Here is a 19,929-nt window from a genome sequence, read left to right on the forward strand (position 1 = left end):
TTTTAATAACAAAATATTTTTTTTTACTTTTGGCATGCTTCAATAGTCTCCATGGGAGACTAGAAGCTGCCATTCCATATTCCGATCGGCTCTGCTACATACAGGCTATGATCAGATCGCCTGTAAGTAGCAGAATTGCTCACTTGATATGAGCGCCAACCATCGGGTGGCGCTCATAGCAATCCTGCAGTGACAACCATGGGGTTCTGCTGGAGACCACTGGTTGTCATGCCAAGCCATCGATGACTAGCGATCACGTGACGGGTCACCGATGGGTGGGATTTCTGGAGCGCTTGCCGGAAGCAGACGTTAAATGCCACTGTCAGAGATTGACAGCGGTATTTAACTAATTAACAGTCGCAGGTGGATCGCGATTCCACCCGCAGCTGTTCGAGGCACATGTCAGCGGTTCAAAACAGCTGATATGTGCCGGAAAAGATGTGGGCTGAGCCCCAGAGCCCACATCAAAGGGAGGGAGTCTGACATCAGCGTACTATTCCACCCAATGTCAGAAAGGGTTTAATAGTCACTTTGGCACAATATAATGTCAAAGGAATATTTAAGCTTAAGAACATGTTTTGTTTATGATTATTTTAGCAGAATTTATGTAGCCTTACCTCAACAATGCTTTTCAAGTCTTGTACATATGTCCTCTCAGTCTGGAGGATTTCTTGGACTACTCGATCAACATACATGAGCTTTGGGCTGGTGGACTCCACAACTTCATCTTTTGAACAGTTTTTTACAGATCCTTTGCACTCTTTCCATGGTGTAGTCCTTTTATCAGAGAATATTTCCCTATGACTTTCATGGTCCTGTTCTCTGGTGTGGTTAGTCTGAATGTCATCATTTAACAACTGTCGGGAAGGAACAAGCTCAAGTTTTATGGCTCCAGCTTCCTTATCCTGGAGAAATAAACCCATGTGGCTGTTTGATGCCAAGGTCATTCGACTCCCAAATGAACAGTGACTATCCCGAGAAGAGGCAGATGAGGAAGTTGAACCGAAGCTAACTGGTCTATCACTGTCTGAGAGCTCCATGTTTTTGGTTCCACAATAATGGAAATGTCTGTTTGTCCGCTGCAGATCTACCCCTGTCGTTCTGGGACTTTGAGGTTCTGTAACAGACGTTAAAGGATCAACTGGTAAGTGGTAGTCATCTGTAAAATAAAACAAAAATTACATTTATATTAAAATCTTTAATGAAATACAGAGAGTTACATTTTCTATTGTCATCAAAATCCACTTTATTCTTTGAGAAACCATAAAAGTCCCAAATCTCACCTCCATTACTAGATTAGGCAGATATGATTATGAGAGAATTGTGCTCCATACTAGAGTAACGGTTCCCTCATTTTTTTTTTTTTTGTAAGCCAAACACCCCCTTTCAAATATATTACGTACAGTACCTTCAAGGAAATCATAGCATCTATTCTTCACACATTGTAATTACCCCCTGGAAAAATGACATTTACACTCCTGGTATACAAAAAGTTTTTAAGCTAGGCTGTACAATACATCTAATTTTTCAGGAGAATGTAAAAACAAGGAGTTGGTTTTCACCAGTCAGATAACTGCTCCTTCACCCAAATTCTACTGCCACCCTCCGTTGCTCTCCCTTCGAGGTACAATCTGTGCACATCTACTCCCTTCTCCAACCTTCAACTGACAGTCATTTACCAACCCCCAAGGCCAGCGAACATCTTTATCGACCACTTCACCACCTCTCTACTTAACTTCCGTTCCGCTGATTTCCCCACTATTATCATGGGTAACGTCAAGATCCCCATTAATGCTTCCCACTCAGCTGTTTCTAAGCTTCTATCGCTCACTTCCTCCTAGGGTCTTGCTCAATGCTCTTCCACAGACCTCATCTTCACCTGCCTGTTTTCTTCCTAGCCTCTCTAACTCACCTCTCACTCTTTCTGATCACAATCTACTTACGTGCTCTTCCCTGTGTTCTCGGGTGCATAATCCCCTCTCCACAAACTTGCGCAACCTCACAGGAATCTTAAAGACTTTGATCTACACTATCTGAATTCTTTCTCCCTCTTGCAAACATACTGTATATACTCGTGTATAAGCAGAGTTTTTCAGCATTTTTTTTGTGCTGAAAATGCTCCCCTCGGCTTATACACAAGTCATTGTCCCAGAAGACGGTGGGGGAGGGGGGGCAGTGGAGCCGTGGGTCACAGGAGGCAGGAGCCGGCGGCTGTGGCTAAAGCCTGTGCCCGCTGCTAAAGCGAAATTAATATTCACAGCACTGGCAATGAATATCATTTCTCTTATAGCGTGCACAATTACAGCCTCCGGCTTCCAGCAGCTGCAGGGCTATCACGGGTGCTCGTTCATTAAGGTAATGAATATTCACCTCTCTCCACTCCCATAGGCATGTAGAGAGGTGAATATTCATTCCCTTAATCAGCGGGGACACGTGATTGCTCGGCCACAGGAGCTGCTGGCACCGGAACGAGATGCTGCGAGGGTGCGCAGGGAAGGTAAGTAAGATCTTTTGCTTTTTTTATGTTTTTCTCATGGGGGGGGCCACACATGCAAAGATGGGGATGAAGAGCCATGCAAACAAGGATGGGAATATGGAGCCATGCAGACAAGCATGGGAATAAGGAGCCATGCAGACAAGGATGGGGATGAGGAGCCATGCATATCAGGATGGGGATGAGGGGGCGATGCATACCTGGCTTATACTTAGTCAATAAGTTTTCCCAATTTTTTGTGGCAAAATTAGGTGCCTTGGCTTAATCACAAGTATACGAGTATATATGGTACATTCCTTATACAATGCAGATGCTGCCACTTTATATAACACCACAACAGCTGCAGCTCTCGAATGGGTCACCACTAATTTGATAGGGTCCCTGCTTATTCAGCAAGCTATAGCGCTATAGCTTGCCGAATAAGCAGGGACTCCATCAAATTCGCTCAACTCTAGTCACCACCTCACACATACCAAAACTTGCACAATCAACAGGCAACTACTTGACTGCTTACAATCTGACTTCTGGCTGCATCACTCCACTGAAACTATGCTGACTAAAGTCACCAATGACCTACTATCAGCCAAATCAAAGTAACGCTACTCTGTCCTTCTCCTCTTGGACCCGTCCTCTGCTTTTGACACAGTGAACCATTCCCTCGTACTACAGATTCTGTAATCTCTTGGTATCACAAACTTGGTCCTATCTTGTATCGCGTCATACCTAACAGATGGCACCATCTCCTCATCTGGCCCCTATCTGTCACTGTCCCCCAAGGTTCAGTTCTAGAGCCCCTGTTCTTCTCAGTTTACACCTTCAGCCTGGGACAGCTCAGAGTCCCAAGGCTTTCAGTATCACCTCTATGCTGAAACCTTTCTGGACCTGTTACCACATCCTTACTAACCAGAATCCCACAATGTCTGTCCGCTATTTCATCTTTTTCTGCTAGATTTCTAAAACTTAACATGGATAAAACAGCATTCATCATCTTTCCCCCATCAGACCTATCCATCAAAGTCAATGGCTGCTCACTATCCCAAGTCCCGCATGCTTGCTGCCTCAGTATAACCCTGGACTCTGATCTCTTCTTCAAACCACATATCTAAGCCCTTTCCACTTCCTGCCGCCACAAACTCAAAAATTATTCAAGAATCTGCAAAACATCTAGTCCATGCCCTTATCTCCCACCTCGAGTACTGCAACCTCCTGCTCTGTGGTCTCCCTTCTAACACTCTTGCACCAATTTATTCTAAACTCTGCTGCCCGACTAATCCACCTGTAACCCTGGCTATTCCCCAGCCTCTCCTCTCTGTCAATCCCTGCACTGATTCCTTATTGCACAGAAACTCCAGTTCAAAACTCTAAACTCTAGCTCAAAGCCATCAACAGCCTGTGTCCTCCATTCATCTGTGACCTTGTCTCCTGGTACTTACCTGCATGCAACCTCCAATCCTCACAAGATCTCCTTCTCTATTCCCCACTTATGTCCTCTTCCCACAATCGCATACAATCTGCTGTGCATCACCCCTACTCTGAAACTCTCTACCTCAACATATCAGAATCTCACCTACCGTGAAAACATTCAAAAGAAACCTGAAGACCCACCCCCTCCGACAAGCCTACAACATGCAGTAACCCTTGTGCCACCAAACCGCTGCACGACCAGCTCTGCTCTCGCCTACTGTATCATCACCCATCCTTGTAGACTGTGAGCCCATATAGACAGGGTCCTCTCTCCTCCTGTACCAGTCATGGAATTATATTGTTTAAGATTATTGTACTTGTTTTTTTATTATGTACACCCCTTTCACATGTAAAGTGCCATGGAATAAATGGCGCTATAATAACAAATAATAATGTATTGCGATGAACAGTACGAAATATACATTGAGTCATTCTCATGCAAACTGATCATGTGAATGCCATTAACTCGATCTATAGCTTGTTTAAAAGGCCTAACAAAAGACAATGTAATCTCTATTTAAACAAGGAAAATGTGCTTATTTAGTCAAGTAAAACAAAATCTATACGTGTTTTATCTGGCCATTGATAAGAGGGTACACACACCAGTAAGTGACACATTACATTTTACCGAAATGGACACTGGGAACCATCAGTAGAGTTGCAATAAGATAGCATAAACTATTCGACTAGATGGAGGACAAATATTTGTTACAAGACATTGATTCAAGTGAGTAGTCAGTAAAATGACATAATTGCTATTTAAGCAGCACTCAGTATCCTTGTGGCGGACTGCTCCCACTCCACCCACTGAATAGCACAAAGATGGACATTATACTCTTTTGTGTATGTCTACATTTATAGCACAGAAGGAGATTGTACTGTTAAAAGTCAACAAAAAACTGCTACATGAATTCAACGGCCTGAGGTCACCTACCAGAAACACTACAGCTGACATTGTTGGTTTATGACATGATACCCCTTGGCAATGGTTTTCATGGGGTCATGTAATGGCCATTTTTTAAAAGAAAGTCATAACTAGGATGCCTGTAGCTTTGTTTGGGAAAACCAGTTGTTAGATGTATTAATGAGGCTAAGTTATAATTTACAGAATTTAAGGAGTTTAAAGAGGACCCATCACCAGGTTAAAAGTGGTCATTTTTTATTTTATCCCCACTACGTCACTAAGTATTCTTCTCTGTCTCTCTCTCTCTCTCTATATATATATATATATATATATATATATATATATATATATATATATATATATATATTTCCAAATATATCAACCTTTTTAGTTAATGCGTTTTTTTATGGTCTTTACAAAACGGCGTGACTCTCAGGCTTCTCTGGGGCATTGCTCCCATGGTAATAAATGTGGGGCAGGCCAAGTACACACTGCAGAGAAGCCTAGGATCAAAGCCTCCTTGGTAAAGACCATAAAAATTCTTGGGAGCCTCATGTTGGATGTTAAAATAGAGAAAAAGCTAAAATTCCCAGGAAAGCAGCAGGAATAAAATAAGAGCAATAACTTGCTAATTTTGACCTGGTGACAGGTCCAATTTAAAGCCTACAAGATTTGTATGCTGTTGGTCTAGTAAGGCTTTGTGCATTCAGGGCAACAATTCGAAAAAAAGATGCCAAAATGTTATATAAATGAATGCCCAATACATTTATCATTGATCACATTATTATTATTATTATACATTTTTATAGCGCTATTTATTCCATGGCACTTTACATGTGAAAAGGCGACAAATACAATAAACATGAGCAAAACAAGGCAATAACAGGTACAGAAGGAGAGAGGACCCTGCCCGCGAGGGCGAACAGTCTGCAGGGGATGGGCGAGGATACACTAGGAGAGGGTAGAGCTGGTTGAGGATCACTTTTTCCATTAACGCTCATCAATTGCTAAAATTCTTGGTACTTGGAAACAGGATCCCCCTCACACTAAGGCTATTGCTCGATATTCTCCATACAATGAAATACAAAATAAAGCCTTAAAGAATTGAGTCATAATTGACATTTCTTCCTCATTTACCTGCAGTATGTCTTTGGAGTGTGGGAGGAAACCTATAGGAAATCCACACAAACACGGGGAGAACATACAAACTCCTTGCAGATGTTGTCCTTGAGGGATTTGAACCCAGGACCCCAGTGCTGTAAAGCAACAGTGCCAGCTTGTAGAAAGGAGAATCCTTGCAATTTACTGCTTCTTAAAAATCTTCTCCATTCTGAAAAATACATAGATAGGACCTCCACTTTTTCTTGCTCTAGTTTTGATAAACCTTTCTTTCACATAACCAGATTAACCTCTGCCCCCATTTTGCTTTCGCTCTACACATACAAAGTGTATGAAAATATAGCAAGACGTCTGTCAGCTTGGGACAAACAATGGCGTAATGAGCTGCTCAGACACATTCCCAAGGAAATGTCATGTGTCCCTAAAATAAGTCTCATTATTGTTTCAGTCTTCCATGAATTTAGTTACACTTCCCACCCTTAGCAGGCTACACCCTTTGCTAGACCATATAGCTTAACAGAAAGCCTCTTGAAGGATGCCACAATTACACTATTGTATCTTTTGGGGATGCATTCATGCATGAATGATTTATTCTGCACCTTAGTCAGCCCATACAAAACAGGTGAACTTGTTCATATATCTTAGAAGTCAGGCAAGACCAGTAAGAAAGGCAAAAATCTACACAACCTGCCAGAGCCAAGTTATTAGGAATAATGCAATATGCAGCTTTGTGTGGAACTCCGTAATGGGATTCCCCGTCTTTTTATTCTGGACAGTGGAAAATGGGATTAGAACTTCAGATGAAGCGGAAAGTATTCTTTTGACTTCTCTGCACCAGAAAATTCAGATGGGTCCTGTACTGTATTTAGAAGAATAAAATAATTCAATAGTGTTAAGAATTGTACATTATTCAGATATTTATCTATTCTTCACCACAACGGGTGTAAATCAAAGGAACTGTCATGGCTGACATTGTAGCAACGCTTGATCTTTGGACAATCTTTTCAAAAGCCAAGCTATTTTTGCTAGCATTATTCTTCACTTTGGAAGGACATTATTACACTTAGTTTTCTTTCATGCTTTGTGTTTGCATACATTCCATACAACTTTTTTTTTTTTTTTTTTTTTTTTTTTTTAAATGCCTCACGTGCAGTATACAGTGGCTTCCAGAATCACTATGTTTTGGATTATAGGTCCCAATTCATCATTTACATTTTTTTAAGTCACTTTTCTTTTCTGGCTTGTGGTATACACTGACCTTGACAGTACAATATTACAAAACAATATGGATAAGATGTCTGAATGGGCAAAAACTTGGCAAATGAGATTTAATGTTGGGCAGCACGGTGGCTCAGTGGTTAGCACAGCAGCCTTGCAGCGCTGGGGTCCTGGGTTCAAACCCCACCAAGGACAACATCTGCAAGGAGTTTGTATGTTCTCTCTGTGTTTGCGTGGGTTTCCTCCGGGTTCTCCGGTTTCCTCCCACACTCCAAAGACATACTGATAGGGAATTTAGATTGTGAGCCCCATCGGGGACAGCGATGATAATGTGTGCAAACTGTAAAGCGCTGCGGAATATGTTAGCGCTATATAAAAATAAAGATTATTATTTATTAATGTTAAGAAATGACAGCTTTTAAAAAAAGGGCTGGATGATTTCCTCAGTACACACAAAATGTGACAAAATGTTTAATTGGTGGAGAAAATTAGAATTTTATGGACCTAGGTCTTTTTTCAACCTATGCAACTATTTATCAGCTGATCTATATTGTGCCAAATTTATCAAAATGGCAAAAGTGGTTCATGAATTTCGCACCAAGTCAAAAATGGTCTTTCTTCCAAACCTGAACTTTTTTTTGCATCTTTTTCAAAATGTCACAAAAAATTTGATTTTTGCTTTACTTTTAGGTGGGTATAGGAGTAGAGTTGCTTCAAATTTTGCAACTTTTTAAAAAAGTTGCATATAACGAATCAGCTGAAAACTTCTGCAATCTTGAAACTCCACCCCCAAAAAATAAAAAAAAACATGCTAGGACGTTCAGCTCTGCCAAAAATTAAGAGACCACTGCAAAATTTTCAGTTTGTCTCGATTTTTCTCTACATAGGTATATTTTTGAATAAAATGTAAATTTTTCTTTCATTCTATATACTACTGACAACATGTCTCCGAAGTTCCAAGCAATAAATTTTGTTTTTATTTTCTGAAAATGAGAAATGGTTAAAATAACAAAAAAATGCATTGCTTGAAGACCTCACATAATGCAAAGAAAACAAGTTCATAATCATTTAGAAACAACAATTCTAATGTTTTAACTCAGGAAGAGTTCGGAAATCAATATTTTGTGGAATAACCATGATTTTTAATCACAGCTTTCATGCGTCTTGGCAAGCTTTCCACCAGTGTTTCACACTGCTTTTGGGTTACCTTATGCCACTCCTGGTACAAAAATGTAAGCAGTTCTTCTTTGTTTGATGGCTTGTGACTATCCATTTTCCTCTTGATTACATTTCAGAGGTTTTCAATGGGGTTCAGGTCTGGAGATTGGGCTGGCCATGGCAGGGATTTGATGTGGTGGTCCTTCATCCACACTTTGATGTACCTTGCTGTGTAGCATGGTGCATTGTCCTGCTGGAAAAACCTGTCCTCAGAGCTGGGGAACATTGCCTGAGCAGAAGAAATCAACTGATTTTCCAGGATAACCTTGTATGCGGCTTGATTCATACATCCTTTGTGAAGATTAACCTGCCCAATTCCAGCCTTGCTGAAGCATCCCGAGATCATTACCGATCCTCCACCAAATTTCACAGTGGGTGCAAGACTCTGGTTTGTACGCCTCTCCAGGTCTCCGTCTAACCATTAGACAACCAGGTGTTGGGCAAAGCTGAAAATAAGACTCATTAGAGAAGATTTCCTTACTCCAGTCCTCAATGGTCCAATCCTTATGGTCTTTGGCAAACTTCAGCCTGGCTCTCCTTTGCTTCTCATTGATGAAAGGCTTTTTTTCTAGCTTTACATGACTTAAGTCCTGCCTCTAGGAGCCTGTTACGAACTGTTCTTGGCATGCACTTCACCCCAGCTGCCGTTTGCCATTCCTTTTGTAGGTCACTTGATGTCATCATGCGGTTGCTGAGTGGCATTCGAATAAGATGACGTCATCCCAGTCAGTGGAGAGTTCTTTTCGCCCTCTGCTGATCTGTATCTTTGTTGTCCCCAATTCCTGCTGCTTCACCTTGTTGTAATGGACTACCATCTTAGAAATTTTAAGGATGGAGGCAACAGGATGGTCACTGTGTCCCTCTGCTAGTAAAGCAAGAATTGAGCCCTTCTTTTCCTAACTCAAGACTTTTCTTTTCAACTCCTTTGCATGGTTAAAAGTTATTTTTTCATTCCGATTACATTTGGGATATTACTAACATTTGTTTTGCCATCCAGCTTGTCCTATTGCAAGAAGATTGTGAACACACAATCTGGTTGGAATTCAACTGACACTGAAATGGAATGTCTGTCAGACATGCAGAGAAGCTGATTTTAATAAAACTGTGCAGTGGTCTCTTAATTTTTGCCAGAGCTATATAAAACAGACTTAAAAACAGGTGCAAAGGCAATCACAGTCATAGTGTCAATCTTTATACCACCATAAGGGAAGAGTCAGATGGCCTTATAATTTGGACAAGGTTTGCAACGCAATGCTCAGACTGGCCGATGCCTCTCCCAACCCAAGCATGGTAGCTGCAGAGAAATAGATGCTTGGGTCAGGAGAGCCGCTGGCCAGTCTGAGCACTGTGTTGCGATCACCGTCCAAGTTATACTTCCATATGACTCTTCCCTAGTACTAATTTTATATCTGCCCAAAAAGTAATGCTTCTATGGAAGAAGACTTTCATAATATATAACCCAAGAGAATATTTTGACAACCGTGCATGCAAAAAGTGAGGTACAGTAGGGTCCATAGAAGACAGACCTTGTATAGAGAAATAATTTGGTTGTAATCAGGAAAATAATCACTTCCATTTTTTACACCATCACCTACATACAGGTTTGTACTGGCCTTCCACAGGATCATCCAAAGTGTCTAGTTTCTGGCAGGATATCATTGCGCTGCCAAAAGAGTGCAGATGAGGCCAAAAAGCAGATTAACCCATCTGAAGCCACTGGAGGAATTGAGAAGAGTTGTTAATAAGGCAGGGTTCACATTGCGTTGGTGCAGTCCGTTCAAAGCTGCGTTAAACGGACTGCACCTACACTAGTGCCTTTTAAAGATCGCGTTATGCGATCACGCAGATGCTCCACCTACGCTAGCGGTGACGGACCTGGAAATGCTGCAGACCGCATCTGAGGGTCCGTCACAGAATGACGGCACATCGCTAACGCATGCCGATTATGACATGTGTTAGTGATGTGCTACATAATGGCAGTCAATGGGTGCACTGAAGCATCCGTTACATTTAGTGCCGCTGTGTAACAGATGCCGTCAGCGCATTGCCATTGACACAATGTGAACCCTGCCTAAGTCTCCTGTACACTGCTGGTCACTGAGAAAGGAAAGCTCTGGCACCATCTGCATCCCCAGACTAAAGCCCAGCATCAGGACACGTGAATTGTAAGCAGAACATCGCAAAGCTATCTAATCTAATAACTGAAACTCTCTCTATGGCCACAATGGTGTCATGTTATGCACAGGTATTCCTGAGTAGAAATGAGCGAATATGTTCAGAAAACAATCACCGAATCTGAATGAGCCATATTCGTGTCGATTTTATGTTTGATGATCGTTTCCAAATATATTCATTCATCTGTACTTCCATTGACTCCAATGGCGTTCAGCGAATATTGCAGATACAGCAATTGTAATCTGAACCGAATATTGAAATATTCACTCATCTCTATTCCTGAACTGCTAGACAGTGTGCGAGTCCCTAAGAATAAAACTTTATGAGAGTTTTGCTCATGAACATTTGAGCGCCTTCAATAAAGTTCAAGCCACTAATGGATATTGGAGCGTCAGCCACCAATGCCTCCATGGGTAGGACCCGGTCCCATGTCTGACTATAAGCTTTGTAAACCAAATGCTGTATCAATATATGGGACACAGTAAAAATTACTTTTAAATTACAAAGGGTGTCTGGCAAAGAAGGATCGTGAGTTAAAAGCTCAAAAAAAGAAGAATCCCAACCAAACCATTTCTCATAATTGTTTTTTCATTCTTGGCCGATAAATCCAAAAAACAGTTAAAAATAAAAGCTATTAATTGTTATAATTAAATTCCATTAGACTTGAGGATTAGAAAAAAAAAAGGGAAGCGTTAATGTCATTTAGATAAAGGCTTTCTGTTTCCTATCAAAGGTTTACACATGGCCAAACAGCCTTGTACATAGAAGAGGGAGCGGGTTTGACTGTATCTCACCACAGAGGAATGTCCTTGTACAGTGAAGGAATCAATCCCAGCCCACATCATAAAGCTCCTCTAGTACAGCGGCCTGCTGTGATCTAGCAGCCTACAGCAAGCGCTATGGACAAATCAAACCTTGCCTTCATCTGTGCCAGAATTACCTCACTTGGCTCTCTGGTAAATCGAGAGTCCTCAGCGAGCTCAACCTGCTCACGATTGGGACAGAATATAACATGAGTCAGCTTTTACTGAGGAGAATGGCAACACAATAGGTTTGAAAGAAACCTGATTTGCAAACCAGCTTTCCACATCTCCTAATACTATCACCCCCTCCCCTTAATGTGAGGAACTTCAGACTTCAGCAAGGATAAGAGCCTTAAATGAAACATGACATCATTCCATTCAGCACAGAACAATAGCCATCACTGTGGGTAGCCTTAAATAATACACTTCACTGAACGCCACCCTTCCAGATTCTTTCCTGCAGAAGGCTGTGCTCCAAAATCTTTGGCAATTTAAGTTCCCCAGCTTCATTTTACAGTAAGTGATAAGAAGCTTTCAGACATTAGGAATGTCTACCACACCTGGGCCATGAGCAATGGTCATTATTAACAATGCCACTCTGTATCTGCAATGTGCCGGCATCTAATCAGCAGCTATTACGGTACATTACAGTATATTTCATGCTTTACTGTTAACCCATTATTTTAGTTCCCATTTACATAAACCGACCTAAATGACCACCGATCAAAAAAAAAAAATGTATCGATCGACAATTGTTTAATAGCCTGATTACAGAGGCAGAACGTAGTTTATATGCCGAAGATAGTTTATATGCTCTTTTAAAGAAAAGTCCAGCAATACCTTTACATTACTGAGAGATTAGTTTTTTGTTATGCAAATAAGGCTCAGTGCTATTGTAGATCTGAAGCCTCTGTCACTCCAGCTCTATTCTTTGCCCAGCACCACATCCTCCTGATTGACTGATGACTTTTTGCCTGAAGTCACACAGTATAGAGCCTGTCAGTCAAGCAGGAGGTGGCAGCACTGGGCAGGGTATAGAGGAGGAGTGACAGAGGCTTCAGATCTACTATGACTATTTCCATATCAATGTAAACACGGATTTCTCAATAATGGAGAAACAGACCGGCCATGTAAAAGGTATTGCTCGACTTGTCTATGAGAAAGAGCTACATGAGCATATAAATAGTTTATGGTGTGAAATCCTGCTGACAGATTCCCTTTAATAAGTTCTTAGCACTCAACCTGTTTTTTAATGTTGGATTTTTGTATTATTATTATTATTATTATTATTATTATTATTATTATTTTAGTTTGGAATACAGGGTAGTTATCCATTTTTAAGCCTAGGTATAGCATAATCACTGTGAAGTGCACTATTCTATGATTGACCTCATTTACCATATCTATCCACAAATCTTTATTGTCCATAGCAACCACAGCACAGCTTTAATTTCGTAAGTCACCAGAGAACCGCATGTCTGAATAGTCTCCCATGCAGCTCGGTTCCCAGCAGATATTAAACTATGCTTTTATCTGAAATGCCGCAGTATTTCAGAGATAAACCTATATGGCTGGCATCATGCGGCCCATGGATGAGGTAACACTTTTCATCATTTATCAGCTGTCAGGTTCCCTTTAATAAGAGATCCGCTCAGCTTCCCCTCTGTGTATAGAGAGCGGCGGCTGTAACTGCGTACTCGGCACTGACTGACAGCTGGCCCTAATGCTGAACTGCTGTCTGTCAGTGAGAGGGGCACGGTTACAGCCGCAGCTCTCTATACACTGAGCGATGACTGAACCTGCACCAGTGCCACCTCCGTGACTGACAGCTGGCCCTAATACTGAACTGCTGTCAGTCAGTGAGAGGGGCGCAGTTACAGCCGCAGCTCTCTATACACTGAGCGATGACTGAACCTGCACCAGTGCCACCTCCGTGACTGACAGCTGGCCCTAATACTGAACTGCTGTCTGTCAGTGAGAGGGGCGCAGTTACAGCCGCAGCTCTCTATACACTGAGCGATGACTGAACCTGCACCAGTGCCACCTCCGTGACTGACAGCTGGCCCTAATACTGAACTGCTGTCAGTCAGTGAGAGGGGCGCGGTTACAGCCGCAGCTCTCTATACACTGAGCGATGACTACCTGCACCAGTGCCACCTCCGTGACTGACAGCTGGCCCTAATGCTGAACTGCTGTCAGTCAGTGAGAGGGGCGCAGTTACAGCCGCAGCTCTCTATACACTGAGCGATGGCTGAAACTGCACCAGTGCCACCTCCGTGACTGACAGCTGGCCCTAATGCTGAACTGCTGTCAGTCAGTGAGAGGGGCGCGGTTACAGCCGCAGCTCTCTATACACTGAGCGATGACTACCTGCACCAGTGCCACCTCTGACTGACAGCTGGCCCTAATGCTGAACTGCTGTCAGTCAGAGAGAGGGGCACAGTTTTCAGAAGCAGCTCTCTATACACTGAGCGATGGCTGAACCTGCACCAGTGCCACACCTGTGACTGAACACTGCCGGAAGGAATACATTTCATTTACTCCTGGCAGCGGGGATTTAAGTGCTGATGCCAGGCAGGTTCAGAATGCTAATAACCAGCAGATTAACCCCATATATGCACGTTAAAAGCGTTTTTTCACGTGATGGGTTCCCTTTAAACCATATGTTAGATGCCAAAAATACAATAAAAAGATAAAAATGTCATATGTAATTGTAATGGTATGAAAAAAAAAAGAAAGTACTGCAAGCACGCACCCAGGTCCATAAGTGGAAGGTTCTGAATTTATTTTAAAAATATATATATATAAAAAAGGGTTAATTAGCAGATCATATCTATATTTGTATAACGGTTAGGGCAGACAACCTTTTCTTCCCCCCCCCCCCGTCAGACTGCGATCTGACAAAACATTGGATTGAATTTGGATCAATGTCATTTTATGGGGTCATGCACATTTCAGATCTCTCCAGAAGGAGACTGTCCGAGGAAAAGAAAATTGCAGCATGCTTGATTTGCATTAAATATTTGGATTGCACTTGGCCATGCAAGTCCATGACTCGGTGGTAAACATCGGACTGCACTTGGATGGCATCTGAGTGCAGTCCAATTTTCATGAGCTGACAAAGTGGAGATGTAGAATCCCCCCCCCCCCCATCATCTCCTTATCCTAGAAAATCGGATCCCACTATGATCAGAGTGCGATTAGTGTGACCCTAGCCTAAGAAAGAAAAGTTAACTGCATGTCAGCCAGAATACATTCAAGTTCTTCTTGACATCACTAGGGGCCATAAGTAGACTGCAGCCTGGTTTACGACTGCTGTCGTTCCCATCGTCAATACTTCTGGGAACAGGTTAAAAAGTCTGAACCCAAATTCTTCTAATTTACGGTCGTTAATATTGTGTGCTGTATTGTCTAGTGCTGCATTAATATAAGTTCAGAAAGACACCATTACTGATGAGTAGGGTTGAGCGAAACGGGTCGTTCATTTTCATAAGTCGCCGACTTTTGGCAAAGTCGGCGTCTCATGAAACCCGATCCGATCCCAGTGTGGGTCGGCCACGTGGAACGCGAACTTGGCGCCAAAGTCGCGTTTCGAATGACGCCTTCCCCGCCATTTTTTTGAGCCAATTAATTGTGGGCAGCGTGATGACATAGGTTCCGGCTCCTGCGGCATCATAGTGCTATGTTACGTTTTCGGACGTAGTAATTTCCGGAGTCAAAAAATAACATATGCCTTGCACGGAGGAGAGAGATAGAGAGAGAGAGAGAGAGAGAGAGAGAGAGAGAGAGAGAGAGAGAGAGAGAGAGAGAGAGAGAGATAGATAGATAGATAGATAGATAGATAGATAGATAGATAGATAGATAGATAGATAGATAGAGAGAGAGAGAGAGAATAAAAAAAATAATTTCATTGACATACATTGGGTTTCGTGTTCCGGGTCCGGAACCCGACTTTACAGTAGAATCGGCCGATTCCATACGATCCGACATCCGAGAAGGTCGGGTTTCACAAAACCCACCTCGATCCTAAAAAAGCTAAGGTCGCTCAACCCTACTGATGAGAATAAAATGAATCATTCAGGAGTCACAAAAAAAAATCCTGGTTCTTGTTGCCTCACCAAGGTCACCTTGACGTCATGTGCCGCCTGTACTCGGTTCTGCAGCTTTGTCTGCAATGCAGCACTTGCTTGTTGCAGGAGATTTCGTATAAACATGCAACTGCAAAGTAGGAAGAGCTGATCTATTAAAACCCACATCATCCGTCAATCAGCCATTCCTTCCATGGTGAAAAAGTAAATGGGTCATGATAGTAGACGGTCTCTGCACTTAGTGATGACCATATGCTAATTCTGTAACCCCAAGCCTCCAAATATAAGCTCTCAAATAAGGACAAACAATTGCCTTTTGCTATAAAACAGTCTGCAACCATCTGGACGTGAAGGGTTTATAAGGACAAGTATTCATCTAACAGCGGTGAACAAATGGCGCTAGTTCACCTCCCATTGAGCATCTCCAGCTCTGAAGTCTGTCTAGTCCCCGTTGTTTTTGGAGAAAACGGTCTCTTCCAGCTATGAAATTTATACCCATCCCTGCCATTGGCTGCGAGATAAAACTCCCACGTACCAACATGTAGGTTAGCTTAATGGACTGTGAATTGCGCACTTATGAGCCAGTGGTAAGCCAATTATTTGGAAAGTTCAACTCCGACAAAGGTTGATATCTCTGAAAGGTATATGTGGCAATCAAACACCCGCTACAGCATCATCTGCTGATGGCCTGACGTCATGATATGGCCGATGAGGAAAGCTGCAGAATAAACCTTACAAAAATACAGGTAGTCGTCTTGATCCCGATACTATGATGTATAACACTACAGCTGCGGCATAGGGAATGTTAATTGGTAGATAGATTTTGGGCATAATGGATGCGGAGAATTTTTAGAGGCTTGTGCATCAATAAGCCACCAATATGGTAGGTTCCAGGATTTCCAAATTCCAATCATCTGATCTAGGCCAGGTGAAGATGAGCGTAATCTCCTTCTGAGTGTATTGTCTCCAACCTATGATATTCCATAGGGCCGCGCACATGTCCATTTTAGATCTTGGATAAAGTGAGTCCGAGGAAAAAAAAAATTTGCAGCATACCCAAGTTTGATCGGATATTTGGATCACACTCTGCCATGGAATTCAATAAATGCTTGGAAAACATCAGACTGCATTTGGATGACAACTGAGCGCAGTCTGATTTCCAGGGACTGATAGAATGGAGAAGACGAAAACATTTTTTCTCTCCATCTTCTACCCATCAGAGAGAGTAGGTTCACAGTCTGCTCAAACTCTGATCACATTGTTTAGAGTGTGATTTGGATTATCAGCCCGATTCGGATGAGAGAATCTATGCTCGTCTGCATCTGGCCTTATACTATCTATTCAAACTCTGTATAGGTGGGCATGCACATAGATTAATGTTGGCTTAAGCCGCATATCGCCCAATGTGGCATTAACAACCAATCAGCTGATGTCTGCTGCCGACAGGTGGTTGTTTAACTGCCTGTTTAGCCTGGCCAACCGGGTGTATGGGTGCATAGGCCGCCATTGTTCCCAGCAGCACAGATCCTGGTTACAAAGGACAATGTGCTGCTGAGAACATGATTTTTTTAAGCAATTCAAAAGGGCATTTCACCCAACAAATGAGCTTTTTGATGGATCATTAGTTGGTCCGAAACCTGACGTTACAAATAGAGATGATCGGAGTGCTTCACTCAACTCCCTGGCCGTGGACAGGGGCGGTGAAAATTCCCCGAGCTTCCAGGTTCCTCCAGACAGTGTTTGATTTACTAGCCTGGCATGATGTCTTCTGTGTGGCTAATCATATGTTAAACCCTGGGGGTAAGGGAATCCTTGCAGCTCCTGTCAATGGCCAGAGTGTAATGACCTGGACTGTGGACCAAGGTTGCATAAAGCGATCTACTCACCTCCATCTGCAAGTTTATCTGGAAACATGAATTCCCAATAGCGTTGCAGTTTTTGGCTTCTTTTACACTTGTTGTGATTTTGCGGCCTCAGTAGATTTCTATGGGGCTGCAATACTTCCACGGCGTGCCATGCGCCATATGGCCGTATTTAAGGCCATGAAAAAAGATCAAGCCTGCTCGAGCTTTTTCACGGCTTACGGACATGGCCCCCATTGTAAATCAATGGGGCCGCAAAAACAACGGAAGGTTGTCCGGTTTTGTGGACCGCCGTTTTTCTTTCCCAATACTTTTGGTATAGTATTGGGAACCCGAAAACAGCAATCCGCAAGTTTTTTTGCGGTCCGTTACTGCAGCAGACCGTAAAAATTGCGGAGATAAGGCTCGCAATAATGGGCCGCAAAAAACACGGCAAGTGTAAAAGGAGCCTAAAGTGCACCCAAAGTCCCTGTAATATCAATACAATTTGGTCATCATTATTGATCTATTCCAAACAACTAGGAGCGAAGCCTATAATATAACTCCATAGATTTGCAAGTTGGAAGCCATGCTGACATGGAGATGGGTGAAATTTGTATAAAGCGTGAACAGATAAACAAGACCATTTGTGAGAGGTCAAAGTTCAATATGTAGCTACAGAACAAAGTACTTACGCTGGAGGACCTAAAGAAGGGCATGATTTTCACTGACAACTAATGTGGCAAGGTTGATAGAAAGGGTCAAGAAGGAGTCAATAAACAAAATACATGGTCTAACAAAAAAAAAAAAAAAGACAACATTCTCAAGCAGGGCACACAAGAGTTAAGAGTCCTATTGACATTATAAAAGCCACAAATGACAGCTCGTGGTAATTTTGGGATCCATGAAATGCATAACCACCAAGTGTGTATATCGTAGTGCCGACAATGAACGTCTGTGGCGGAAGGGTTTCACCAATACCTAGTGACTACCGGTTCTGGACTCCTCTGTCTATAGACAGCGACATTACTGAGAAGTGTTAGGAGGGGAATTATGTATTTTCATGGATCAGATTTAGACATCCATACACTTAGTTGTCAGTAGGGCACCATTTCCTTCTGCAGATCTGTCAATTTAGCACCGGACAGGTATCTTAAAACAAGGACCAACTTATCAAGGAGTTGGAAGATCAAGAACATTTTGAGTCAAGTACCTGATAATGCTCTGAGACCGATCTTATAGATTTGTCAAGAGCCCACATAAACCAAAAACACCTGGGGACAGGGACGATCCTGACGGCACATTCCTCCACAATGAATGCTACTTATAGGGAATGCCAGATCTCACAAAACTGACCCTAATGTTCAGGCAATTACTAGAGTGTGAGGACTTGTCCGAAGATCTAATTTCTGGTTTCTAACTAATGATTACTTTCCATTAACATGTCCTCTCATGAGTGCTTGGTTCAGCAGTTTCTATCGTACAATATAAAAAATATTGAATTGATAATTGAATTTTAGACATTGGACACTGTGCCAAATTCCTTTATTTCTGCACTTTAAGAGACATGCAACGCGACTAAACACCATTGTCAGAGTATCCCAAGTAGTTGAAACATGGCATGTAGGATAAGTATTTTCATTAATAAAGTTTAAAACCTATAAATATTCAGATAACCTCTTCAGAGACGAACTCTAGCGCCATATATTGGAGGCAGCAGTACTAAAAGTCAATATCGACCATGTAACGCTCTACACATGGAGAAGCGTTTTTCCCTTAGCTCCCCAGTCAGAGGACACTCACATTGCCAAGTCAGATCTCCTGCTTTGCACATAGAATGGGCAAAACCCCAAAACATGTGTCTGCAAATAGAGTTTTTGGTTTGGCTTCTTATCCTAAGTCATGTGGCAAGGCTCAAAAGGTTAATATTGAATTTTAGGATTGCTACATCCATAGGTGACAGAGTTTAAGTCCCCATTCTCTCTGAAGAGGCTATTTATATTCCCAGAGGAGCATTGCATGGCATATAAGTCTCCTTACTCCAGTTTGGCACTCTGCAAAAGGAGATATGTTCCCCATTAGCACCTACAAAGGAACCTGTCTAAAACTAATGGTATAGCTGTATAGGTTCTAGCGTAAGAATAAAAATGATCCTTTTTTTGGTGGTAGTAGTCCAATGTGCCATTGCTGAGGAAAAAAAGCTCTGAAGCCATATACAAAATATCCATACCACCAGTTGCAGCAGTAAAAAAAGCCCCCAATGGTTCCATTAAGAGTATGTGCACGTGCTGCGGATTTGCAGCTGTTTTCCATGCGTTGTACAGTACCATGTAAACCTATGGAAAACAAAATCCGCAGTGCACATGCTGCGGGAAAAAATGCGCGGAAAAACGCTGCATTGTTTATTTCGCAGCATGTCAATTCTTTGTGCGGAATTCTGCAGCGGTTTACACCTGCTCCTCAATAGGAACCCGCAGGTGTAAAACCGCAGGTGGAATCCACGGAAAAACCACGGTAAATCCGCAGTGCGGATTTACCAGAATCAGTGCGGACAAATCCACACACCAATCCGCAACGTGTGCACATAGCCTCCAAAAGAATCTCT

The 19,929-nt window shown here is 42.3% G+C and overlaps 1 protein-coding gene across 4 annotated transcripts in view; it reads right to left on the reverse strand.

Moving 5' to 3' along the window:
• PLEKHG1 (pleckstrin homology and RhoGEF domain containing G1) overlaps nt 1-19,929 on the reverse strand; it is a 339,483-nt gene that overhangs the window by 126,989 nt on the left and 192,565 nt on the right. For all 4 annotated transcript variants that reach the window (XM_077283054.1, XM_077283052.1, XM_077283055.1 and 1 more), the window contains one exon: nt 618-1,159. In XM_077283054.1, coding sequence (XP_077139169.1) covers nt 618-1,040 — 423 coding nt within the window. In that variant the 5' untranslated portion in view covers nt 1,041-1,159. The remainder of the gene's footprint in view (nt 1-617; nt 1,160-19,929) is intronic.

The sequence above is a fragment of the Ranitomeya variabilis genome, chromosome 2 (assembly GCF_051348905.1).
Source record: "Ranitomeya variabilis isolate aRanVar5 chromosome 2, aRanVar5.hap1, whole genome shotgun sequence".
Lineage (NCBI taxonomy): Eukaryota > Metazoa > Chordata > Amphibia > Anura > Dendrobatidae > Ranitomeya > Ranitomeya variabilis.